Source organism: Oncorhynchus clarkii, chromosome 22, assembly GCF_045791955.1.
Source record: "Oncorhynchus clarkii lewisi isolate Uvic-CL-2024 chromosome 22, UVic_Ocla_1.0, whole genome shotgun sequence".
Classification (NCBI taxonomy): Eukaryota; Metazoa; Chordata; class Actinopteri; order Salmoniformes; family Salmonidae; genus Oncorhynchus; species Oncorhynchus clarkii.
In genome coordinates, this window is record NC_092168.1 from 30,788,615 (window position 1) to 30,816,157 (window position 27,543).

The 27,543-nt window shown below is 42.2% G+C and overlaps 1 protein-coding gene and 1 long non-coding RNA gene across 6 annotated transcripts in view; both read left to right on the plus strand.

Annotated features, from left to right (window-relative positions):
- Positions 1-2,965: 2,965 nt before the first annotated feature.
- Positions 2,966-6,719, plus strand: LOC139380284 (uncharacterized). Its single transcript, XR_011628432.1, has 2 exons — positions 2,966-3,182; positions 4,246-6,719. It is a non-coding gene; the product is annotated as an uncharacterized lncRNA (long non-coding RNA).
- Positions 6,720-8,756: 2,037 nt separating this feature from the next.
- Positions 8,757-27,543, plus strand: part of LOC139380764 (WD repeat and FYVE domain-containing protein 2-like) — a 34,060-nt gene continuing 15,273 nt past the window's right edge. For 4 of the 5 annotated variants that reach the window (XR_011628468.1, XM_071123774.1, XM_071123775.1 and 1 more), the window contains exons 1-12: positions 8,762-9,039; positions 11,321-11,388; positions 17,228-17,301; positions 18,070-18,124; positions 18,452-18,602; positions 20,190-20,302; positions 21,072-21,198; positions 21,838-21,943; positions 22,678-22,779; positions 23,393-23,523; positions 23,642-23,750; positions 24,037-24,111. Coding sequence is in view for 4 of the 5 variants with exons in the window: in XM_071123774.1 (XP_070979875.1) it covers positions 8,903-9,039; positions 11,321-11,388; positions 17,228-17,301; positions 18,070-18,124; positions 18,452-18,602; positions 20,190-20,302; positions 21,072-21,198; positions 21,838-21,943; positions 22,678-22,779; positions 23,393-23,523; positions 23,642-23,750; positions 24,037-24,066 (1,203 nt within the window). In the remaining variant the exon portion in view is untranslated. Of the gene's footprint in view, positions 9,040-11,320; positions 11,389-17,227; positions 17,302-18,069; positions 18,125-18,451; positions 18,603-20,189; positions 20,303-21,071; positions 21,199-21,837; positions 21,944-22,677; positions 22,780-23,392; positions 23,524-23,641; positions 23,751-24,036; positions 27,106-27,543 lie in introns of those variants that run through there. The other variant, XM_071123772.1, reaches the window with a different exon arrangement.

Here is a 27,543-nt window from a genome sequence, read left to right on the forward strand (position 1 = left end):
GGGTACCAGCTGGTCCTGGCACCATGGAATCAGAGCCAGACCGAGGCTCCTGCGGTGGAGGAGTGGGTGCAGCGCTCTAAGGAGACCTGGAGGGCCGTCCAGGAATCATTACATCAGGCGAGTGGACGGCAGAAGAGGAGCGCTGACTGTCACCGCAGTGAGGCCCCCGTGTTCGCACCGAGGGACAGGGTCTGGCTCTCGACCCGAAACCTGCCCCTCCGCCTGCCCTGCCGGAAGCTGGGTCCGCAGTGTGTGGGGCCATTCAATGTCCTGAGGAGAATAAACGAGGTGTGTTATCGATTATTACTTCCTTCGTATTATCGTATTAACCCCTCGTTTCATGTGTCTCTCCTCAGGCCGGTAGTAGCTGGTCCCCTGCAGGAAGGTGAGGTTCCGGAGGTCCCTCCGCCCCCTCTGGACATTGAGGGGTCCCCGGCGTACACGATACGGGCCATTCTGGACTCGAGACGCCCGGGTGCGGGACACCGAAGGTGACTCCCCTTCCCACCGATCCCTTTTTTCCCTTTTTTGTCTAATTGGTTTCACCTGTTCCTTGTTAGGGGTTTTTGGGTTGGGGTTAGTTCGGTTAGCCCGTCTGTGTTTGTGCGGGCTTGTTACCATTTATGTCAAGAGGTGTCAAGAGGTGTTAATGATGATTGTTGGGTTTTTCCGCTGTCCGGTGAGGTACCAGTTTGTACTTGGGTATGTGTATTTACGCCTGTGTTCGGCGTCACCCATTGTACGTTTTTCTGTTGGACATTAAAGTGTTTTTCCCGAATCCTCTGCTCTCTGTGCCTGACTCCACACCCATCACTCTTCGAGCGTTACACCCATAAATAATGTTGGGGCACACGTTAAGTGCATGCAGATATAGGAGGTTCTGTACTTGGAAGAGTTTAATTCTACTTTCACCCCTGCAAATAATAATAATGAGTTGTTATTATGATGCAAGGTTCTTTGTAGATCAGTCCATCGGCAGACACTTTCACTATCGGCAGCAGTAGATATACATGTAGTACATGTAGGCCAAAGTCACACTTTTTTTTATCCCCCATAATGCAATACACTCTGAAAGGCGACTTGACAAAGTGATCTGCTCGAACGCACTCAATGTTGCAACTTCCAGCAGCTTCGCCATACTAGTTTTTCTTCCTCACATATCTATTGCCACGTTCAATAACTCAGTGGTCGTTCTATATGTTTGAGATGACAAGGTGTTGTAAAGCTGCAGGTGTACTGCTCCCGGAGAAGATAGTGTGTTATGTGATGTTTAAGCATGCACCGGACAGTGTGATGGAAGCAGTGTTAGGGTTGTATAAAAGGATGTGGAGGACTAGGGTGATGATACACACACAGCCCCAGGACAGCAACACAATTAGACTTAACCACATCATGAGAAAACAAAAAGAGAATTACTTGACACATTGGAAAGAATTAACAAAAAAACTGAGCAAACTGTAATGCTACTTGGCCCTATACAGAGCGTACACAGTGGCAGAATACCTGACCACCGTCACTGACCCAAAATTAAGGAAACCTTTGACTATGTACATACTCAGTGAGCATAGCCATGCTATTGAGAAAGGTCGCTGTAGGCAGAGCTGGCTCTCAAGAGAAGACAGGCTATGTGCACACTGCCCTCAGATTACAGATCCACAAAGAATTCTAAACAAATCCAATTTTGATAAACTCCCATATCTATTGGGTGAAATACCACAGTGTGCAATCACAGCAGCAAGATTTGTGACCTGTTGCCACAAGAAAAGGGCAACCAGTGAAGAACAAACACCATTGTAAATACAACCCATATTTATGTTTATTTATTTTCCCTTTTGTACTTAAACTATTTGCACATCGTTACAACACTGTATATAGACATAATATGATATTTGAAATGTCTTTATTATTTTGGAACTAGTGTGAATGTAATATTTACTGTTAACTTTTTATTGTTTATTTAACTTTTTTTTTAGCAATGTAACACATGTTTCCCATGCCAATAAACCCCCTTGAATTGAATTGATACCTTCTGGGTGGAAACGTGCGGTTGTGTTGCCGTTTGTAAAACCAGGTAAAGATCCCGCTAGGGTGGGCAGCTATAGGCCTATAGCGCTGACATCGAACATGTGTAAATTGATGGAAAAGATTATAGTGAGTAGGATGATGTATCTCTTGGAAGTCGGGGGTTTGATGAGCGTAGCACAGAGTGGGTTCAGGAGAGGGAGGTCTGCCATGGATGCCCTGGTGACAGTTAGTACAGAGATCGCCAAGGCCCTGAAAATAAAAGAGGTAATGAGTATGGTATTTTTTTTCTACATTGGGAAAGCTTACTATACCATGTGGAGGGAAGGATTGTTGATCAAGTTGAGTGCATTGGGCACTAAGGGTTGTCTGTATAACTGGATCATGGAAATCCTGTTTGATCTAGTCATACTGGTGAGGGTGGGGTCAGAATTGTCAATGGGGTTTGAAGTGGACAACGTTACTCCTCAGGGAAGTGTGGTTAGTCTGATTATGTTCTCCCTGATGATATATTACATATTTAAGGAGGTGGAACAGGGAGTGGGTTTGGCCTTAAATGTCATGATGGGGATATATGGGAGAGAGGTGGGAAGGGAAGTATGCAATGAGGAAGATGCAAGAAGCTGTGGTAGTTGTGGAAGATTGGGCTCTGATAAGCGGGTTTAGGATGTCTGTGGCCAAGTCTTGCTTTATGGTGTATTCTAGGAGGAAGGTTTTAACCTCTTAAATGTAAGGAAGGTTTTAACCTCTTAAATATAAAATACCTTATTTGATTGTATTTGTTTTATTCAATTCAGTCTGGTATGAGAACGGTAACCCCTATCTGCAAAAGCAGGGTGTCTGCGGAAAGCTGAGTATCTTGGCTATTGATCGGTGCTTTCAAATCTTTGGTGTGACTTACTACCATATATGGGCATACAACTGTATAAAGGCAGGCCGAACCAATGACCTCGTTTCAAGATGGTTGCTAACTACATTCAGGTTAGCGTTGTGAAGAACAAACGAAATAAACACGAAATACGTTGATACACACTGAAAGCCGGGACTCCACAGATCATGAGGATATCTTATTTGTCTGCCTGTGACCTTGATCACCAGCCCCGAGAATCAAAATGTTTATTTTACACAACATTTTCACCAAACAGCAAACATCTTGCAAGGTAAGCTTCGATTTGCTCTGTGTTTCAGCTATAGCTACACGGGGGGTATCAAATTAATCCTTAGGTTGGTAGGAACAAATCTAGGCTATTGCCAATGTTATCTGATTATGTATGACTTAATGCGCATCAAAAAGATGATGTCTCCTTACGCGCTGTAGGTATCCATTACACAGGGGATTGGCTACTATGGCACATTGACAGTCTTGTAGCCAATGAGATGAGCTTTCCAGGGATATATAGTTGACCTGGGTGGGAAAAAGCAAGGCTTAGAACCTTTATTCGTAATGCGAACTATTGCTACTGTAACGGATGTGAAAAACTTACACTGTTACACTACCTGTCTCAGAGACGAGACGCACTGAGCACGCTACATTGACATACATTGTTTACGTTGTAAACATATGTAATCTCTTTAATTGAATTGCTTTAGCATGAAAGATGGCTTCTCAAATGGGAGAAGTTAAAAACTAAGAATATTGAACAGGAACCTTAAAAGAAGGCAGCTATGAATAAGTATACCGACATAAGTTTTGAATAAAAACCTAGAGTCGGACTCGGATCAGGGGAGCGATTTGGACAATGAGGATTTCGACTCGGCCGACGAAGATTGCTTTCTAATAAAAGTGTCGATCCACACTTATTTTAATGACGTTATATAGCTAATTTACTATATGTATTTAGTTTTTTATAAGTTGTCTGCTTTCTGTGCTTTGGATTTAGTTTACATAAGCCTATGTAACAAGTCATTTTAATGTTATATAATTCCAAAGTAGTTATTGGCTATGTTTCATATTACTTCACTGTTTCCTGTTCTAAGTTCCATTATTGTAACTTTGTAGAGGCCACTACTCTCTCATGGCCATTGTTTATTTGTGGTTCTCACCTCTGCCTTTGTCTCCAAAGTGTTACTGTTTGCATTGTGTTTCCTTCACCTTCTATGTGAGTCACTGTACAGGTGAAGTTTATGCTTGGTGTTTTTACTTTACAGTAATGTCATTTTGTATATTTAGTTAGCTATAATTCTGTGACTTACAACAATATTCCATTATTTGATTCACCACAGAGTGGAGGATGCAGAGGATTTGGATGATGACGTTAGGGAGAGACCCCTCCCCAGCAAGTGCTGCCACCAGTCAAGGTCTTCACCCCCCACTGCAATGTCAATCACCCGTCTGATGGTTCTACAACCACCACTCGACAAAGACCCCACTCCTCTTCAACCCCCCCACTGCAGGCCCTGACACCACTTCCCACTGCAAGTTCATCTGGAGGTGCAGGGCAGGGAGGAGATCTAGGCCTCAACAAAGGAGAGGCAGTGGAAGCAGCACAACAGAGGGAGAAGAAACTGAGGACCGGTGGCATACGGTCCTTGAGGATGATGAGGAGCCAGAACAATTTATGTTTAAACCCAAAATACCGGAAGGCCCACAGTTGCAGCAGGGGGGAAGGAAGATGTCCTAGAAACCTGTCACCATGGTTGTCATGCTCAACTACATTTCCTTGGTGATTTACATGGGACTGGTAAAGGTATCAAGACTAGTTGACAACTGGAGCAAGTCCCCACTATCGGTTTGAGTTCCCCACCTCCATCATTAGTGAAAACCGATTCTTGGCCATCAACCGTACTCTTCACATGAGTGATCCACAAAAGGATCAGGAGAATGACCAGAAGAAGGGCACTGCAGGGTATGATTGTATTGCAAGAGTCATGGTGGGCATGCAAAACGTACTTCCAGCCTGCTCAAAATTAATCTATAGATGAGCGCATGGTTGCCTCAAAGGCTTGAATTGTCTTGAAGCAATATATGAAAAATAAGCAGACCAAATGGGGCTACAAGCTCTTTGTGCTAGCCGATTCAGCCTATGCCTACACGTGGAACTTTTCATCTATGAAGGCAAGGTGATCACACCCACTGGGAAGGGCCTTAGTTATGACTCTGTCATGCAGCTGATGGACTTCCCCTTACTTGGCAGTGGGTACAAGCTCTTTGTGGACAATTTTTATTTCGTCCCATGCTTTTCATAGACCTCTTCAAAAAGAAAATGGGGGCTTGTGGCACCATTTGTCCTAACAGAATAGGTTTCCCCAAGACCAAGGTAAACGACATGGCAAAGACAGTAGAGAAGGGGACCGCACGTTGGATCAGGACTAACAAGCTGCTTTTTGTGAAATGGAAGGACACTAGGGAAGTAACCAAGCTCCCCACACAGCATAAGGCATTCAATAACGGGGCATGGGTGAGGAAGAATGCCCCTGTTTCTGTGAATGACTACAATTCCAGCATGGAGGGTGTCAACCTATCTGTTGCTCTGATAGGCTACCACCAGGTCCTCCACTAGAAAAGGATGTGGTATAAGACCTTTTTTTTTACCACTTTGTGGACATTTCTACAGTAAATGCTTTCATTCTGCACAAGCAGATAGCCAAAGCAAAAAAGTCAAACCCCTCTCACAGTTGGCCTTCCGAGAGCAGCTGGTGTTGGAAATGGCTGAATTGGGGGCCCAAAGCAACCTCACAACCATCACAAGACCCCCCCCCCCCCACTCAAGGTGAGTGCCACTATCCAACACACATGACAAAAGAAAGAACTGTAAGCATTGCACAAAACACAGGGGACAAAAAATTGTGAAATGCCAGATCTTCTGTCCGAAATGCCAGATCGCTTTTTGTTTCCTGGCAGAGAGACTGCTTCAAAGACTTATCATGACACGTACAAGCTATGGTGAAAGTGAAATCTAATCATCTACACCTGGGATGTAATATGAACACGAATGCCATTTGCAAATTGTTCAGCTTATTTCTAATTTTGCACACGTTTAGTGTAGGGCACGTGTGTAACTAAGTTTGTGTTTGAGACATTTCTATAAATGTTTTAATGTATTGTATCTCTGTTGCTTTTATATTGTTTTTGTAAACAGTTAATTTGTATGTGGGACCAATACATTGGACATGCCTAGGCTAAACGTTCAGGCACTTTGGAGAGGTTGAAAGAACACTTGAATATCACCTGTATGTCCCCCGACACCACCACAATGTTTGAGAGAGGTTGGTGTTGTATTTTTTTTTTTATGGTGAACAAAACTTTTAGCCACATCCAGTGTGCAAAAACAGTGCAATTACCACATTCGAACACTTTGGAGAGGTTGAAAAGACATTTGAATGTACCCTGGATACCCCATAACACCACCACGTTTTAGTGAGGCTGATATGTTAGAAATTGTGTTTTTATACTGAACAAATGACATTTAGGGATTACAAATATGTAATGGCACTTTAATTATCTAATTTACAGACATATGCCACTTTGGAAAGTTCTAGGGACACTTGGAAACGTCCCGTGACGACACCTGACATCACTTACTTAAACATCTGCCAATTTCTAGTTGTTATCAATCCCATTTTTTTATGATATTGTTCACATGTTGTGGAAGCCATCTGTGTTTCCAGCTCTAGTCATCAATAATTCTCTTTATAGCTTGTCAATGAAAGATGACTTTCAAAATTTAAAAAATTCAACGGTTATTATGTATTCTGAACTATGTAACTCCTATCTTCTGATCATTTCCTCATAATCTCCCAGATGTCGTCTTACCAAATATTCCAAGTTTTTGCATGTCCGTATCATGTACACATGAATAGCAGTTACTTTTGGGCATGTCTATTTAGGGTGTCTGAGTTTAAGTATTCAGCTATGTGGTCTGATGAGAGGCAAACGTGGAAGAGACATGTTGAGCATATTGAAATTAAGTGTAGGAAGGTGCTGAACCTCATGAGGGCAGTGGCAGGATATGATTAGGGGTCGGATAGACAAACACGGTTGTATATGTACCAGGCATTGATCAGGTAATCTTTGGATTATGGGTGCTTTGCATATCAATCGGCAGTCATAACGCTACTACAGCTCCTGGATAGCATACAGTCAAGGGCTATGAGATTGTGTGTGGGTGCATTCAGGACGACACCTGTTGAGGCAGTGCAGGTAGATAGTGGGGAACTGCCACTGAGTAAAAGATGTGACAAACTTGCATTAGTGTACTGGGTGAGGTTGAAAGGGAGTTCAGAAGGACATCCTGCAGTCAAGATAACTGGGGGAATGCTGGGTGTGAGGAGTGGGTAAGCAGAGGGTGTACGGGTGGACAATCGGGCAGAAGGTGGTAGAATATGAACTGGGGGAGAGAGAGGCGGCTGGCAATTGCATTGGGGAACATTCCTCTGGCTGTTTCCGAAACCAAGTGTAATTTGGACATGATTGAGGGCAGGAGAGAATGGGGTGAGGATGTGAGACTGGGTGGAGAGACACCACATGACCAAAGGTATATGTGGACACCTGCTCATCGAACATATTTTCAATAATATGGAGTTGGTACCCCTTTTGTTATAGAAGCAATCTTCATTCTTCTGGGAAAGCTTTCCAATAGATATTGGAACATTGCTGCGGGGGCTTGCTTCCATTCTGCCACGAGCGTTAGTGAGGTCAGGCATTGATGTTGGGCGATTTAGGCCTGACTCAGTCGGCGTTCCAATTCATCCCAAAGGTGTTCTATGGGGTTGAGGTCAGGGTTCTGTGTAGGCCAGTCAAGTTTTTCCACACAGATATCGACAAGTATGGACCTCACTTTGTGCACGGGGCATTGTCATGCTGAAACAGGAAAGGGTCTTCCCCAAACTGTTGCAACAAAGTTGGAGGCAAAGAATTGTCTAGAATGTCATTTGTATGTTGTAGTGTTAAGATTTACCTTCACTGGAATTAAGAGGCCTAGCCCAAACCATGAAAAACAGCCCCAAAACATTATTCCTTCTCCACCAAACCCAGATTAATCCGTCAGACTGCCAGATGGTGAAGCATGATTCATCACTCCAGAGAACGTTTCCACTGCTTCAGAGTCCAAGGGTGGCAAGCTTTGTACCACTCCAGCCGATGCTTGGCATTGCGCATGGTGATCTTAGGCTTGTGTTCGTCTGCTTGACCATGGAAACCCATTTCATGAAGCTCTCGATGAACAGTTCTTGTGCTGACATTGTTTCCAGAGGACAGATGATTTTTACATGCTTCAGCACTTGGCGGTCCCGTTTTGTGAGCTTGTGTGGCCTACAACTTTGTGTTGCTCCTAATTGTTTCTACATCACAATAACAGCACTTACAGTTCACCGGGGCAGCTCTAGGAGGGCAGAAACTGACTTGTTGGAAAGGTGGCATCTTATGACTGTGCCACTGAGCTCTTCAGTAAGGCCATTCTACTGACATTCTAGCTAAGAGTGCTGTGAGGAGAGGGGTAGATATTCGGGTCCCGCTTGGTCGCTGGATGTCAAGTCCTTGATCCGGGGAAAAGGGCTCAATCTTTGGCAAAGGGAGTGGGATGCTAGTATTAAGGGGAGGCAATTGTATTGCTTGCACTGGTCAGCAAAGGAAGAGGTGGTGTCTAGGGCTCTTTCACTTAGAGTAAGAGGAATAATGAACATAATTTAATGTCGGTTGGCCATGACTGGGCTTACACTCCAGTACAGTAGGTGGCGGTGTTTGCACCTTAACGTTGGATTCAATCTGCCAACCAATCCCAAAGAAGAACTCCGTGGTCACCTGACTTGCAGCGTCTTTGGCTGTCACAACACACGGTATGCTGTGTTCAAAGTGCTGCTAGAAAACACTTTTGCGGCTCGACTAGGGCGTTATGTTACGGATAGCCAAAACCAGCAAAGCAGCTAGGCCTATACCTCCGGAATGGCGGCAGAAATACAACCCAAACCGCAGACTCGGACTCCTGTTCTGCTCAACAAAATCGAAGCTTCCCAAGATGTTGTGAACACAGCGGTCATAATTCCAAAGGAGGACGGGGTGATCAGCGTCTCAGAGGACAGGTAGGATGATACTGTTTGAGACCATGTCAAATATGTGACCACAGTAGGTCAAATATAATATTACAGATTGTGCACTATTTATAGCAACGCAAACATGTACTGGCACTATAAGCTCCCTATCGCTACTCGTTACCGTCATCATGGTCGGCGTTAAAACGGAGACAAATTACCATCTTTTCACGCTACTAAGATACGAAGTCATTTTTGTAGCAGGTTAGGAGAGCATTTTCTCTAGCCCTAAACCAAACTATAACCTCGGTATCCTAACTGAGGAACGCGCAACTCCGTTCTTACTTCGAGACGGAGTTGAGTATTGATAACTGGTTGCGCCATTTGCTAGCAATAACAATGCGTCACCATCAGTCAATGCTTGTAAAAATGTAAATTCTGTTAACTGTTAGGCCTGCCAGTACCTACAATTGCGGTCTTTCCGCGGGGTTCTGAAATTATTACTTGTCATTACTTTTTTTCAAATATATCCACCGACTTATGAGGAAAAGGTCGGTGGTTTTATTCTCTAAAAGTATGAACCCCACAGTAGTACAGGACAAGCATAGGTACAATACTTTTCAGATTTGACATTTTTAAAAGTATCGACAGGTGGTGACTCAATGTTGTTCCTAGCAAATCGCGCGACCAGTTATCGATAGTCAACTCCGCCTCGATATAAGCGAACGGAGTTGAGCGTTCCTCCGCTCTCTTCTAACCTGCTGCATAAGTTCTCATAACCTGTTATGAAAAAGTCACTTCGGTAACGAAGTGGCTTGAAAATAGTTTTCTTAACTAAAAGACGCAGAGATTGAAACTCAGCAAAAAATGAAACGACCTCTTACTGTCAATTGTGTTTATTTTCAGCAAACTTAACATGTATATATTTGTAGGAACATAACAAGATTCAACAACTGAGACATGGAACTGAACAAGTTCCAAAGGTATGTGACTGACAGAAATAGAATGTGTCCCTGAACAAAGGGGGAGGGGGGAGGGGGGGGGTCAAAATCAAACGTAACAGTTAGTATCTGGTGTGGCCACCAGCTGCATTAAGTACTGCAGTGCATCTCCTCATGGACTGCACCAGATTTGCCAGTTCTTGCTTTGAGATGTTACCCCACTCTTCCACCAAGGCACCTGCAAGTTCCTGGACAATTCTGGGGGGAATAGCCCTCACCTTCACCCTCCGATCCAACAGCTCCCAGACGTGCTCAATGGGATTGAGATCCGGGCTCATCGCTGGCCATGGCAGAACACTGACATTCCTGTCTTGCGGGAAATCACGCTCAGAACGAGCAGTATGGCTGGTGGCATTGTCATGCTGGAGGGTAATGTCAGGATGAGCCTGGAGGAAGGGTATCACATTAGGGAGGAGGATGTCTTCCCTGCAACGCACAGCATTGAGATTGCCTGCAATGACAACGAGCTCAGTCTGATGACTCAGTGACACACCGCCCCAGACCATGATGGATTCTCCACGCTCATTCCTTCGACGATAAACTCGAATCCAACCATCACCCCAGGTGAGACAAAACCGCAACTCATCAGTGAAGAGCACTTTTTGCCAGCTCTGTCTGGTCCAGTGACGGTGGGTTTGTGCCCATAGGCGACGTTGTTGCCGGTGATGTCTGGTGAGGACCTGCCTTTACAACAGGCCTACAAGCCCCTCAGTCCAGCCTCTCTCAGCCTATTGCGGACAGTCTGAGCACTGATTGAGGGATTGTGCATTCCTGGTCTAACTCGGGCAGTTGTTGTTGCCACCCTGTACCTGTCCCGATCAGCTGTCTGTCCTGTCTCCCTGTTGCGCTGTCTTTTGTGTCTCAAAGTATGGACATTGCCATTTATTGCCCAGGCCACATCTGCAGTCCTCATGCCTCCTTGCTGCATGTTCACGCAGATGAGCAGGGACCCTGGGCATCTTAGTTTTGGTGTTTTTCAGAGTCAGTTGAAATGCCTCTTTAGTGCCCTAACTGTGACCTTAATTGCTTACTGTCTGTAAGCTGTTAGTGTCTTAATGACTGTTCCACAGGTGCATGTTCATGAATTTGTATGGTCCATTGAACAAGCATGGGAAACAGTGTTTAAACCCTTTACAATGAAGATCTGTGAAGTTATTTGGATTTTTACAAATTATCTTTGAAAGCAGGGACCTGAAAAAGGAAAGTTTCCTTTTTTGCTGAGTTTATTATATGCAACTGTATTTTAGTCAATACCTCTGACATGGTGGTGCCTACGGCAGTTTGATAGTCGCGACCAATACATAACCAGAATGGCTTTATGTGACCCGCAGGACGATCCGGATATGGCTGAAGAGAGACAGTGGCCAGTACTGGCCCAGCATTTACCACACAATGCCAGGTGAGTCATCACCTCTCATGTCTTACTGGGCGATTCCACGACGGCAGGAGTGGAAATGTTTGGTATCTCTGATTGTTCTGGCAATTCTCATCTTAGAACTTCATTGGGAGGAAGAATGTTTAATATGTTTTTTACATTTGTATCCCAAACAATTTTTTGGGAAAATCATGATATTTTGCCATTTTAGGTCCTATTTTGACCTATACATGCCTCCTGTAAGACTTTATGATCCGTACAACATCTTTGTCGTTATACTCCTTTATAATGTGCTCTAACACATGGAGTATGTCTAGATTAGAGGTCGACCGATTAATCGGAATGGCCTATTAATTAGGGCCGATTTCAAGTTTTCATAACAATCATAAATCTGTATTTTTGGACACCAATTTGGCCGATTTTAAATGATTATTATTATTTTATTTTTTACACCTTTATTTAATCTTTATTTAACTAGGCAAATCAGTTAAGAACACATTCTTATTTGCAATGATGGCCTAGGAACGGTGGGTTAACTGCCTCGTTCAGGAGCAGAACAAATTTTTTACCTTGAATCCCCCGAGCTGACAATCTTGCAACCTTACAGTTAACTAGTCCAATGCTCTAACCACCTGATTACATTGCACTCCACGAGGAGACTGCCTGTTCCGCGAATGCAGTAAGCCAAGGTAAGTTGCTAGCTGGCATTAAACTTATCTTATAAAAAACAATCAATCAATCTTAATCACTAATTACACATGGTTGATGATATTACTAGTTTATCTGATATTACTAGTTTATCTAGCGTGTCCTGCGTTGCATATAATCGATGCGGTACGTATCATTGCTCCAATGTGTACCTAACCATAAACATCAATGCCTTTCTTAAAATCAATACACAGAAGTATATATTTTTAAACCTGCATATTTAGCTAAAATAAATCCAGGTTAGCAGGCAATATTAACCAGGGGAAATTGTCATTTCTCTTGCGTTCATTGCACGCAGAGGTCAGTGTATATGCAACAGTTTGGGCCGCCTAATTTGCCAGAATTTTACATAATTATGACATAACATTGAAGGTTGTGCAATGTAACAGGAATATTTAGACTTATGGATGCCACCCGTTAGATAAAATACGGAACGGTTCCGTATTTCACTGAAAGAATAAACGTCTTGTTTTCGAGATGATAGTTTCCGGATTCGGCCATATTAATGACCTAAGGCTCGTATTTCTGTGTGTTATCATGTTATAACTAAGTCTATGATTTGATAGAGCAGTCTGACTGAGCAATGGTAGGCACCAGCAGGCTTGTAAGCATTCATTCAAACAGCACTTTCGTGCGTTTGCCAGCAGCTGTTTATGACTTCAAGCCTATCAACTCCCGAGATTAGGCTGGTGTAACCGATGTGAAATTTCTAGCTACTTAGCAGGGTGCGCGCTAATAGTGTTTCAAACGTCACTCGCTCTGAGACTTGGAGTGGTTGTTCCCCTTGCTCTGCATGGGTAACGCTGCTTCCAGGGTGGCTGTTGTTGTGTTCCTGGTTCGAGACCAGGTAGGAGCGAGGAGAAGGAAGGAAGCTATACTGTTACACTGGCAATACTAAAGTGCCTATAAGAACATCCAATAGTCAAGGTTAATGAAATACAAATGGTATAGAGGGAAATAGTCCTATAATAACTACAACCTAAAACGTCTTACCTGGGAATATTGAAGACTTTCATATGTTCTCATGTTCTGAGCAAGGAACTGAAACATTAGCTTTCTTACATGGCACATATTGCACTTTTACTTTCTTCTCCACTTTGTTTTTATTATTTATTTGAGGCTAAATTGAATTTATTGATATATTATATTAAGTTAAAATAAGTGGTAATTCAGTATTGTTGTAATTGTCATTATTACACATTTTAAAAATCGTCTGATTTAATCGGTATCGGCTTTTTTTGGTCCTCCAATAATCGGTATTGGCGTTGAAAAATCATAATCGATCGACCTCTAGTCTAGATTTCGAAATTCATCTTCACATTAATTTATTAAACATAACATGAATATCTCAAAAGTACCCTTTGTGATTTAGTTAATTTTAAGATGTATTGTTTGGAACAATATACAATAAAAGTATAACATTTCCAGAGTGGGCTCTCTGCTAATTCTCAATTTCAATCTTGAATGAGTCATTGTTCATTGTCAGTGCGCAGGAGAGGTTCCAACCAACTCAATGCACCAAAGTACACATGTCAATCAGGAGCTCCTCCTTGGGTAGACCCAGCAGTTGTCTGATATACGGCTATACACAGACAAGTTATATTTGCATAATTCATTAATCATTACCATTTTGTTTCATTCATGTGACCTATCAACACCTCACAAGGCTTCTCTCTAAGCTGAGAACTTAAAACTGAGATATCGTTAGTTTGTTCTCAAAACGTCTGGGCGTACTGGCAAATTGCAGCTACTGATAAGTGAGGATTTGTAAAACTCAGCCACTTGCATGAACACAGAAATTGGTTTAGAGAACAGCACATGAATAGAACAACAATATTAGTTGTAAGAAAAGCACGAACATTTAAATTCCCACTACAGTATATTGTTCCAAACCATTTGTCAGAAAATAAGCCAAATCAAAAAGGGTAGTTGAGATATTTACATTATTTTTAATGTTCAGGAAATTAATGTGAAAATATGTATTTCAGAATCTAGACCGTCAAATTTCAGAGCACACTATAAGGAGTATAATGACACCAGGATGTTGTCGGTATCATGAACCAATCACGGATCATAGAGTTTTACAGTAGGCATGTATTGGTCTAAATAGGACCTAAAATAGAAAAACATTAAATAAATCCTCTGGGGAAAAATGAGTGGTGGAAAAACAATTGGAACCGTTCCCAGGTTATGAGTATTATGACTCGTACTGTGGTACTCTATGGCCACTTTTATCACGATTTTCTCAAAAATTGTTTGTGCTACAAATGTAAAAACCATCTTAATCATACTTCCTACCAGTGAAGTTTGTGATAATTGCTAGAACAATCTGAGATACCAAAATATCTTAGGGTTACTCTGGCATGGATTTGCCCTACTTATAAAAAATGATTGGTCGCGTACACATATTTTGCAGATGTTATTGCTGGTTTAGCAAAATGCTTATAACTGAGTTAGGCACCTAGCTATTCCATTGGCCTCATTTTGTCAACAGCTCTTCTGCCTGTGTGGTTTTAACGTCTGTTCCAGTTTGAATGAGTTAAACAACCATTTAGTCTATATTTCAGTTTGACCCAATGTTTTAAAGGTCCAATTGCAGCCATTTGTATCTCTATCAGCGCTAGCTAGCTGCGCCACCAGAGACTCTGGGTTCGCGCCCAGGCTCTGTCACAGGCGGCCGCGACCGGGAGGTCCATTGCGACGAGACAAGATAGTAATTACTAACAATTGGATACCACGAAATTGGGGAAAAAAGGGGTTAAAAAATATTTTTAAAATAATAAATTCTGAGTAACAATTAAGTACCTTAATTCAATTAAAATAGTCAAAATACAGCTTCTCATCCAAAAAATGTTGCTGGGCTGTCTGGGAGTGGGCTGTCTGGGAGTGGGCTGTCTGGGAGTGGGCTGTCTGGGAGTGGGCTGTCTGGGAGTGGTCAGTGTGGGCAGAACAAAACTAGCTGTTATTGACAGAGGTTTGGAACACTCTTATTGTCTATTAACTAATGTACTGCCTGGGGATGTCACCAGTAGAACTGGGCGATATGGACAAAAATCCATATCAAGTTAAATTGACTGAATATCACTGATACATTTAACAATAAGTTTATACCATGTGCAACATTAATTTTTAAACATTTTTTATATTACCCTTAACTACTGCATTGAATGATGTAGCTATCAATTGTCCCATTAACAATCACCCATATTAGCAAACTTCTTTCATTTCGAGCTTCACATATCTGTAGTAGGGCCCTGTAGGTTATGTATCATAATGAACAATATCAGCAAAATGTCCATGATACAGTGCATTTGGAAAGTATTCAGACCCCTTGACTTTTTCCACATTTTGTTACGTTACATCCTTATTCTAAAATGTATTACATTGTTTTTTCCCCGTCATCAACTACATACAATACCTAATAATGACAAAGCAAAAAATATTTAAAAAAATGTTGCATCTAAACTGAAATGACATTTACATAAGTATTCAGACCATTTACTCAGTACTTTGTTGAAGCACCTTTGGCAGTGATTACAGCCTTGAGTCTTCTTGGGTATGACGTAACAAGCTTGGCACACCTGTATTTGGGGAGTTTCGCTCATTCTTCTCTGCAGATCCTCTCAAGCTCTGTCAGATTGGATGGGGAGCGTCACTGCACAGCTATTTTCAGGTCTCTCCAGAGACGTTTGATCGGGTTCGAGTCCGGGCTCTGGCTGGGCCACTCAAGGACATTCAGAGAAATGTCCTGAAGCCACTCCTGCATTATCTTGACAGTGTGCTTAGGGTCATTGTCCTGTTGGAAGATGAACCTTCACCCCAGTCTTGAGGTCTTGAGCACTCTGAAGCAGGTTTTATTCAAGGATCTCTACTTTGCTCTGTTCATCTTTCCCTCGATCCTGACTAGTCTCCCATTCCCTGCCGCTGAAAAACATCCCCACAGCATGATGCTGCCATCACCATACTTCACCGTAGGGATGGAAGGTTCTCCCACCTCCACAGATTCTTGGTCACCTCCCTGACCAAGGCCCTTCTCCCCCGATCTTCTTCCATTTAGTAATGGAGGCCACTGTTCTTGGGGACCTTCAATGCTGCAGAAATGTTTTGGTACCCTTCCCCAGATCTGTGCCTCGACACAATCCTGTCTCGGAGCTCTACGGACAATTACTTCGACCTCATTCATGGCTTGGTGTTTGCTCTGACATGCACTGTGAACTGTGGGACCTTATATAGACAGGTGTGTGTGCTTTTCCAAATCATGTCCATTCAATTGAATTTACCACAGGTTGACTCCAATCCAGTTGTAGAAACATCTCAAGAGTGATATATGGAAGCAGAATGCACCTGAGCTCAATTACGCGTCACATAGCAAAGGTTCTGAATACTTATGTAAATAAGGTATTTGTTTTTTACATTTGTAATACACATTTGCAAAACATTTCTACAAACCTGTTTTCGCTTTGTCATTAGGGTTAGATTGTTGAGGATTTTTTTTATTTTTATACTTTCGAGAGTAAGCCTAACAATGTAGAAAGTTAAGGGGTCTGAATACTTTCTGAAGTTTCTAGTTTGGACGTTGTCAATAATTTTTGGTTTATTGTCCTAGCTCTAGTCACCAGCTAGGCCTAAACTCCATCTCGCCTAAACTCCATCTCACCAAAACAGGCTAACATTTCAAACAGCTCTTACACTAATTGTCCATTATCATATTGTTCACAATTTCACAGTATTAAGCTATTCCAACCTCCATAGTGTGGAAATGTATAAAACACAGGAAAATCACCTGACTGCACTGGGCCTTAAATGACTAATTGGTGCATTGTGCCTGGCAGGCTTAAGTTTTAAATGCATTCCAAATTGGGATTCCTAGAGATAAGCCTATGCATGTGCCTGTCTGGAAAGTCTGTCTTAAGTTATTCAGGAAGTCACCACCCTCTTCAGTTCCATTTCCTAAAGTGTACTGCAAGTAATCATCTTCATTTTGACATGTTCCCTACTTGTTTTTTCTTTCTGCATGTTGTGCAATCACTGAAATTCCATCATGTAGTCACCAGCCCAGTCAGTGATTTCCCCCTCAATGCACATGGCACTGGAGAGTGGAGACACCCCACACTTGTATGGGCGTTTTCTTAGTTTAGTTCCTTTCTCTTCCTAGATTCCTGCTCCTGTATGTCCTTTAACCCAGAGACCAGGAGGCTGTCTATGGGGATGGAGAATGGAACCATCTCCGTAAGTGACTTTTTCTGTTCTCTAAGATACTCATGATTGGGGCGGCAGGGTAGCCTAGTGGTTAGAGCGTTGGACTAGTAACCGAAAGGTTGCAAGTTCGAATATCCTAACTGACAAGGTAAAAATCTGTCGTTCTGCCCCTGAACAGGCAGTTAACCCACTGTTCCTAGGCTGTCATTGAAAATAAGAATTTGTTCTTAACTGACTTGCCTAGTAAAATAAAAAATGTAAAAAATTGAGCGTCATACTTTTATACCAAGCATCCAGCCTTATCCCCCAGTCAAGCCTGATACACATACTAAAACCCGTACCCCAGGGCCAGATTGGGGTCTGGTTGTGTTGGTTCAAGTCATGATTTCATGTTTAACATTTAGCGGGTCACTAAGTAGCTAGCTACTGTCTCTTGCTCTCGCGCTCTTTTGCACTGAGTCTTTGCTTCTCCATACAACAGCACTGATCAATACTGCCAGAGGGGTTGCATCTCTGAGTAACCTAATCTTCTGCGTGATTGGCTAAGCAGTTAGGTGGATCAATCAACACATGGATACTAAATATGTCTATCTACAGGAGGTGTAGACCTGGGTTTCCTTATGGGATTCATAGCCTAAAACTAACATGGATATACTTTGCTAAACCTAAGCTCTTCCTTTTGAGTCAGAAGGTAATTTCAAGCATTGTGTAATTTTGACCTAAAAGTATGCCCATATCAAAGAAATACTATGCTTTCTCTTGGGAAAACCAGTGAGTGACATACTTTCTGTGTTTCAGGAGTTCATCCTGTCAGAAGACTACAACAAGATGACCCCGGCACAGACCTATCAGGGTGAGATGGGAAGTGTGGCCACAGGCTGTGTTCTGTGTGTGACTCAGCTGACTCTGGTCAATGGCAGGAAGGGATGAAACATGGCAAAATAATGGATTTTTTTCTATTCATGGCGCTTTGTTTGGTTTTAGCTACAAGGCCTCTGAAAGCAATGTACTACTATTGAGCTTGCTGCCAACTGCTCTACTGTACGACTGCCATCTTGTCTGTTTTTATCAATTTTAAAGGATGCAAAGAACACCAATCCGTCTACTTTTTTTGTACAGTATATGACAGTGACCAGTATTTTTTGTTTATTATCATGACATTGTGTGTGTTCTGTATCAGCCCACCAGGGCAGAGTGACAGTGGTGCTGTTTGTATTGGAGATGGAGTGGGTCCTCAGTACAGGACAGGACAAGAACTTCACCTGGCACTGCTCTGAGAGTGGAACACAGCTGGGGTTATACCGCACCACCGCCTGGGTCTCTGGACTGCAGTATCCTTGATCTTTTACAAACCACATTCCTCTATTCATTCCATTCCATTCACATGCTGTTGCTGATTGGGGAAAACAAATCACTACAGTTACATATCGCAATATTATTTTGGGATGATATTTGATTCCAAGTATCAATTTGTAAAAAATTCAGATGTAAAATAATATGCTACTGTAGGTAGCGTTAGCTATTTTTCATCCTATAACTTTTGTTCTCCATCTTCTTTTTAAATACTGAGCCAACATGTTTTCAGTACTTTTACTTCCCTGACTGATCAAAACTAGTTTTCTCATGCTGTCTTGTCTCTCTGCAGAAGACATATAGTGAGCAAAATGTTTGAGACATTAAATCGCAATATCAAATCATAAGAATCGCAATACATATTGTATTGGCACCTAAGTATCGTGATAATATTGTATTGTGAGGTAATTCCCAGCTCTAGTTGCTATGTAGCAAATATCTTAACAAGAACTACCTGTGTGTGAAGTCCAAAGCCACAGACAACATTTCAAGTGGTAACAGCGCACTCGACTGGGTCTCCTTCACCTCAAACAAGTATATATTTGAGGCGTTATGGGAGGATGTGGCCCTCTTGCGCTTTCTCCTACGATGCAGTAGACCAGAGGGAGCCAGGTAAGCGTCCCAGTAGCTTTTCTTAATTGGGAACACTAACGATAGCCTTCAGTCATGTTGCCCAAGGCAATGTTCCGGGAGATTTCCGTAATGGCAAGATAAAAGGTCTGGGTCCACTCTGCTGTGGTGGGCTCTCGATATCAACTAGCTCTGTGAGGTCTTGAGACTGACTTATGCTTCAAAGACCGGGATAAACAATTCCAATGTTAAGTACAACAAAAACAAAAAATCTGATTTCTTCCTGACATTCATATGGCAACCATTTTGTTTGTTTTGGTTTTGTATACCTTTTTACAAACCCAGAGAAGTCATTATTACATTTGCACACACTGTACATAGATTTTTCTATTGTTATTGACTGTCCGTTTGTTTATTCCATGTGTAACTCTGTTGTTTTTGTCGCACTGCAACTGGCCTAACTGGTTAAATAAAGGTTAAATAATTTGTATTATATGTTTTATGTTATTCAAAATTCTTGAAATTAACTACTTGGATTGTGTTTATTTAGTATTTCATCCAGCAAATGTTTCTAAACAACCACGGTTCTGAGTTGACCTGGGATCAGATTAGTACAGCAACCCTTTTCAGGAGGAGAAATGTGTGTTCTGAGAAGGTTTGTCTTATTGTTTTCTCTCTTTTGATTGCTTTTATTTATCATTTTGGCCTCTCACTGAAAGGTCTCTTGAGTTCAGAGACTAAATACGTATGATTTTGTAGCTAATGAACAGTTAACTGTGGTAAGTTTTATCTGATGTAGGTTGTTTTTGTTGGAAATTTAAGAGGTGTAAGGCAGTCAGTCCTTCACTGAATAGAATGAACCACATACGAGTAGGTTTCAACCAGGAAACACTGATTGAATAGAATAAATACAGTGTGTGCAAATCCGTGAAGTTGCTCCGATGCAAACAGTTCAGTTAAACGATCATTGGCATCCTTGACCCTGCCCCTCCCAGGTTCGACGTGGAGACGAGGCACGCCTTTGTGGGCGACTACTCTGGTCAGGTGACCATCCTCAAGCTGGAGCTGGACAGCTGTAGTCTGGTCACCACCTTCAAAGGACACACCGGTATTACTACTACACCCCATGTTGCAAAACAACACTCGTCCCCTAACCCCTAGTACCCCATCCTCCCCCAGCCTTGAAACACCACCATTTGGGACTCCTTCATTGGTTTCAATACACAGAGGAAGCAAAATAAAGCCCCTAAATATTTGAAAGAAAGCACACATACTATTTTAAACCTTTGGAGATTTTCTAAATCGGTCTACTACCCACTTTTTATTTCCATGTTTTCACCCTAACTGACCGTCCCTCCTGTCCACTCGGGCCACCTGCCAGCAGGGCTAGTGGTAGTGTGGGACATTGTATACTCCAGAGGACTACCGTCACAGCTATTTAGAAACCCTCTGTTCTGATCTGGGGTCAGTTGTTTTAGCACTCTCACATCTTCTACTTCCTATATTTACAGAAGAGCGCGTGACTGACAATGCTGCTGACAGCACCACTATTCCAGGCCTATCTGTTATCAGTGGGGTTACACATGTTTGTCATTATGCAAATATCTGCCGGTGAAAAGCACTGGAACATATATTACTCTTTGAATTAGACACAAAAGGGTGCTCAAGATGGATGAATTGTGGTTCATTAAAAGCAAAAGACTTGGCAGTTATTGAGAGGTTAGTTAATTTCAACTTGAATTTGCTCTGAGTCACTTTTGTCCACTTTCTAATAATTGAGGCCTTTTAGTTTCTTGTTTTTGTTCCACTTGACCAGGTCAAGTTTAAGATCCAGTGATGAGCTGAGGAATGTGTGTGTTGTGTTCTGCTGTCTTTAGGCAATGTGACAGCTCTGTGTTGGGACCCGGTCCAGAGAGTGTTGTTCTCCGGCAGCGCCGATCACTCCATCATCATGTGGGACATCGGGGGAGGCAAAGGCACCGCTATTGAACTTCAGGGACACAAGTAAGATTCACACACTGAACCTCAATAGAGTCCTCCAATACAGTCTTCAAATGTAGTCTCCATTGTAGTATAAAAACCCCATTATAAACTGCTTGTTTCGAGTCCTGAATTCTGATTGGCTGACAGCTGTGGTATATCAGACCGTATAAAGGGGGGGGGGGGGAAAGGGGAAAAGCAACTGTAATTGACAGAGGTTTGGAACACTTATTAGTTTATTAATTAATGATGTGATGTCACCAGGCAGGCCAAAATCCATCCCACCAAAATAGGTGGAAATTTCAGGCGGTCTTTTCAAACAGCTCTTAACACGAAAAGGGCTTTATCATAATTTTCACAATTTCACAGTATTATACCAACCTCATAGTGTGGAAATGTTCTATAAAACCACAGGATAATCACATCTGACTGCACCTGGGCCTTTAATCAATATGATAGTCTTAGAAACTGTTGAAATGTCCTTGGTAGTCTCCTTTAGGGTGCTTCATTATCCATAACTCCTGGATGTTTCACGGTCAGTTATGTTTTTGGGAGCGTTTGAAAGTGACTTATGTCACACCCAAGGATGTCATTCCGGTGGTGGGGGGAATCTACACTATTTCTGTACCACATTCTCTTTACGTGTGTGTGTTAACAATGCAGTGAGAAGGTCCAGGGCCTATGCTACGCGCCACATACACGTCAGCTCATCTCCTGCAGCTCAGATGGAGGCATCGTCATCTGGAACATGGACGTGACCAGACAGGAGGTGAGGGAGGGATGAACTGATAAAGATGGATGGAGGGATGGATCAGAAGGAGGGAGGAAGACTAAACCTCAAGGCTGTGAGACGTGTGTGTGTGTGTGAAGTAGACCGGTTGAGTTCCTGGCACATATTGTCACCAGAGGGGGTTCGAAGGTTCACACACACCCCACAGACTTAAGCAACTTGGATGCAATAGGACTTTCAGGGAGAGAGTGGGTGAGGGAAGGAGAATGAATGTGCTATGGAGCTAAATCTGCAGTGAGGCCTGAGTGTTGGGCAGGGCTGTGTATAGGATTAGCTGGAGCACAGGGCCGGGTTGTGTCACTCAGACATAAGCACACCTTTCTTCCGTAGAATCTGTCTAGCCCTAGATATGGGCCAGTCACAGCTCTGTGAGTGCATTGTCACCTCTGTCATTGACAGCATGGTATGGCAGAGTGCTTTGTCTGGCTGTTTCTGTCACCATGGAGGGATACCTGAAATGTGAACACGTACAGAGAGAGAATGACAAACTCTGAATGAAATTCAGAATGGTAATGTACTGAATGCAAATGAGTGTTCAGTGTAGACTACCTGTGGCTCTGACTGGTTCTTTCTCTCACTTACGTTATACCTAACCACTTGATCTGGGTTAGTTTCCTTTTAAAACTCCTGGTGGTTAAAAGTAGGATTTAGTAAGGAAAATCTGACTAGAGTAGTATTTAGAGTCTGTATTTAACCTGTCTGTGTTCCCTCAGACCCCAGAGTGGCTGGACAGTGATTCGTGTCAGAAGTGTGAGCAGCCATTCTTCTGGAACTTCAAACAGATGTGGGACAGTAAGAAAATCGGCCTGCGACAGGTACAGTGGGCACCATACTGTCACTGTGGGATATAGTTCGCATATTGTCCACAAGAGGGCAGGAGAAAAACGTAAATGTTCCTATAAACTGGCTCGGTCACAAACAATGCTCGCTCTTCAATGGAGCAGAAGTTTGTGTTGTTTTTCTAGGTGGCTAGATAGCTCGCAACAGTGACAAGAAGCTGCCATGGGGAATCATGGCTCGTTTTATCTTGTTCTTGATACCATGTCTTGTTTTGACTGATGTACTCTTGTCTGCTAATATGGCCAAAATGTGATTTAGGTGAGAGACAAGTGCTCATTGTGCAAATGTATTTATGTTTTCAATAAACATTGGAGACAAAATGGCCAACCCTGCCTGTTTACCCCATAATTGCTTTCACGCATCAGTTTTGTTGCTAAACAACCAAATTGTATTTGTCACATGCACCAAATACTACAGGTGTAGACTTTACAGTGAACCCCTCTATGGCAGTGTGAAATGCAGAAACATAGACCTGGTGTGGCCTCTGCTGTTTGTGACTACATGAGTGAGGGCAAGTGAGATATATGCACATTGGCCTTATCTGTAGGCTGAACCCAAGGCTCAATGTCTCCTGTCTCCTCTCCCCAGCACCACTGCAGGAAGTGTGGGCAGGCAGTGTGTGGGAAGTGCTCGGCCAAGCGCTCCACCATCCCTCTCATGGGCTTCGAGTTTGAGGTGCGGGTGTGTGACAGCTGCCACGAGTCCATCACGGACGAGGAGTGAGTAACATGCATGCACAAAAAAGCCTCAAATATCATCCTCTGGTCATCACATATTATCCTATACTTTAATTCCCATGGTGATAACACTATTTTGCCCCCTCCCCATGTCTTACAGCCGGGCGCCCACGGCGACATTCCATGACAGCAAACACAGCATAGTTTACATGCACTACGAGCCTACCATGGGCTGGCTACTGACCTCTGGGGCAGACAAGGTCGTCAAGGTGAGACAAACACGATGTCTCTTAAGGCAGCGTTTAGATAGGCAGCCCAATTCTGATCTTTTTTCCACTAACTGGTCTTTTGACCAATCACAGATCTTTTCACATCAGATATTTTTCAGAGTTGAGCTGATTGAGGGAAGACCAATTAGTGAGAAAAATATCAGTTGGATTTGCAGCCTAATACAGGAATGGGAGGCATTGATACAATGACCTTTTAATGACAGTGCATATCCACATATGAAGGAGGAATTGTTTTTTTTATACACCTTTATGTTTGTATCAACAGCTCTGGGACATGACTCCAGTGGTGTCCTGAAGGTCATTGTTGATGGAGCATCATGGAGCTCCATCCACCTATCAGGTGAGAGCCGGTGGCCGTCATCCTGAGAGGAGGTGGTAATGTCCACAAGAACAACCACCACAACAATAGTAACATCCACAGAACCTAGAAACACCAGGCCTTTCTTGCCTGCCCTTGTCCCTCTTGGTGACTAAATGTGCTGATGAAGAGCTGTACTCTGGCTCCCGATATGGATGGAAAGATTTGGAATAGAGACGCCTTGAAGAGGACGAAGGTGTGCGTGCTGTATCAGGACTATGAAAGAGCATTTTTTTTGTTAGTTTTATGGATCCCCCTTACCTACAGTATGTCACTCTGGAACAACATTTGGAACTTCAACTAAAATTTTATTGTGCATATATAATTCCCTATATTCTTTGGTTTATTATATTTAAAACAATGGATCCATAGTAAAATGAACTCCGTGTAGGCTACCTGCTGAACAACACATACAGCTAGTCGGGCAAATAAAAATATTATATTTAAGTGCCTTCCTCATATCACATTGCAGCTCTCACTATGGCAAACAGAGCATGAAAAAAGTAGGTGAAAAAATTAAAATAAAATTATTAAAAAATGTACTGGGGTTATATGAATATCAGTGAGATATGTAACCTGGAGTATGTACAGTAGCAAGATGGAATACTCTAATATAATCACAACTCAAGAAGGTCCCAAAGTTGACCTCTTATAACTCATCCTGTTTTGATTGGCTCTTTGCTTGTTAGCTGCTGTACATAGAAGCAGCAGGTGGAGGGTAGAATAGCCCTGTTTCTGGGTGGGCCCTGCTTCAGTTGAGGTGTCAGAAGAGTTCATAGCCTACAGATAACTGCCAAAATAAAGGAACCACCAACATTGTCTTAATAGGGCATTGGGCCAACAAGCTGCCAGAACAGCTTCAATGCGCCTTGGCGTAAATTCTAAGTCTCTGGAACTCTTTCGGAGGGAAGTGTCACAATTCTTCCTCAGGACATCTGTAATTTGGTGTTTTGTTGATGGTGGTTGAAAAGGCTGTCTCAGGCGCCACTCCAGTGTTCAATTGGGTTGAGATGTGGTGACTGAGACACACAGTTTAAATCCCCTATGCTCAATTGAGACCCACCTTTCAAATTCACTAAGATTTATTCTAACCATGCTAGCCAAAATAATTGGGCAACTGGGCATTTTTGTACATGACCCTAAGCATGATGGGATGTTAATTGCTTAATTATTTATTTATTTTATTTTACCTTTATTCTAAATTCTTATTTTCAATGATGGCCTAGGAACGGTGGGTTAACTGCCTGTTCAGGGGCGGAACGACAGATTTGTACCTTGTCAGCTGGGGGATTTGAACTTGCAACCTTTTGGTTACTAGTCCAACACTCTAACCACTAGGCTACCCTGCCACTCCAAATTAACTCGGGAACCACATCTGGGTGGAAGCACCTGCATTCAATATACTTTGTATCCCTCATTTACTCAATTGTTTCCATTTACTTTGGCAGTTACCTAGCTTATAGGCTCTCCTGTAGTCATACATACACACAACTGGTGAACAAGTCTACATGTGGTATCTCACTGTCGGGTAACGGTTGACGACCACAGATGTAGGAGACGTGGAGAAAGACATTTCATTCTTTAGTAAATGTTTTTCAAATTAATATTGATTTGCTAACTGAAGTTCTTGATTAGGCTTGCCAATTGAAATGATAAATCGTAAAGAACAAGTTAATTCCAATCATCTTTTTATGATTTATTTTGACTATATTGTAGAGTTATTGAAATGTCACCTACGACTCTTTGGACTTTGGTGGTGGACCAAAACATTATTCACCACGTGTCATCTCTAGTTTCTTTGCACTTCAGTTGTTACGGTTTGATTTCTAAGAGAACAAAATCATAGCTAAGCACTTTTTGTCCAATGCATACACTTACAATATGTTGTTATCTACAAATGACATATGGTTGAAGTCTGAAAATATTAGATTTTTCTATTGCGTACGTATAACAGACTGGTGATATGTTAGTGGCTGTGTGTCAAATGTATTTGTGTTATGAGTTTATTTATTGCTGTGTGTTACTGGTGCCTCAAAGCTAGACATCTCTCATGTAGCCTACTACACCACACGTGTAAAGTGCATTCTCAAATTGTATTGATGGTTATTATGGATATAATACAGTTCAAGTTAAGTTCATGCACTGGATTTGCTTTTGGATTTGTTTTTTAGACAGAACCACGATTGTAAAACAACAATCTGTCTGCATGTTGATATTTGGGATATAACACCTAATTACCCATTGTCATTTTTCACAAGTACTAGCATGTTATTTTAATAATCAGCCACACATCTTGGGCCTAGGCTAATGCATATCTACTGGTGGAGAATGGCTCTCAGGCTCTAGTGCTATTTACAGTAGTAGTCAATCACTGGATTGAATAATTATACTATCCCTATTCATGTCCTCATTTAATGCCCTCTGTACAGTAAAGAACAATATCTGTTATCATTGTTGGCGGTAAAAATGTGTGTTCCATGCTGATTCATACAGCAATACTGATTTACATTATCTGAATGACTGCCCTACGATTTGAAATACCTTGATGATAATATTATTAGGTGTGTTTTGTAGCCTGGATACCAGTCTGTTTTTCTGCTTATGTCAATGTTTTGTCATTGGCAACGGTGTTGTTAATACAGGAGCTGTCTTGATCCCAGGCTAGTGCTTCTGTGTGGTGTTGTATGATGCTCACAGGTAGCTGCTGTACTGTGTGTGACTCCTTGATCCTGCTTTGTGGCATTCCCCTCAGGTCTTGATGTGCGTGGTGTGTCCAAGCAGCAGATTAATGAAGATCATTAGTCCTATAGTAGTATCATTACTGCATGTCTCATCTTGGATCAAAAGCTGATCTGGGTACAGGTCATCCTGAGTAGAGATGTGTACATATCATTCCATAATTACAGTTCCTCTTGTTGTCTTGCTGCTGATGTACTCATGTTTGTATTTGATTAAATTGATATGAGGTGACTGAAAGACAGGATGTCTCTTTTTCATGTGAATGCTTGTGCTTTTGTTTCCATGTAGATATTCAGCTGGTGGTGTTCAGCTCATCAGTTCTCCCCATTGATCAATATCTCTATTTAAACAGGTTTAGCTTTATCCTATCCTTAACCCTATCAGAGAAAATGTGAAAAGTTATCAAATCAAAGTTTATTTGTCACGTACGCCAAAAACAACAGGTGTAGTAGACCTTACAGTGAAATGCTTACTTAAAGGCGCTAAACAATAGTGCAAAAAAAAGGTGTGTGTAGGTAAGTAAAGAAATAAAAACAGTAAAAACACAATTTTGATAATAACAGTAGCAAGGCTATATACAGACACCAGTTAATCAGGCTTATTGAGGTAGTATGTACATGTAGGTATGGTTAGTGACTATGCTTATATGATGATCAGAGAGTAGCAGTAGTGTAA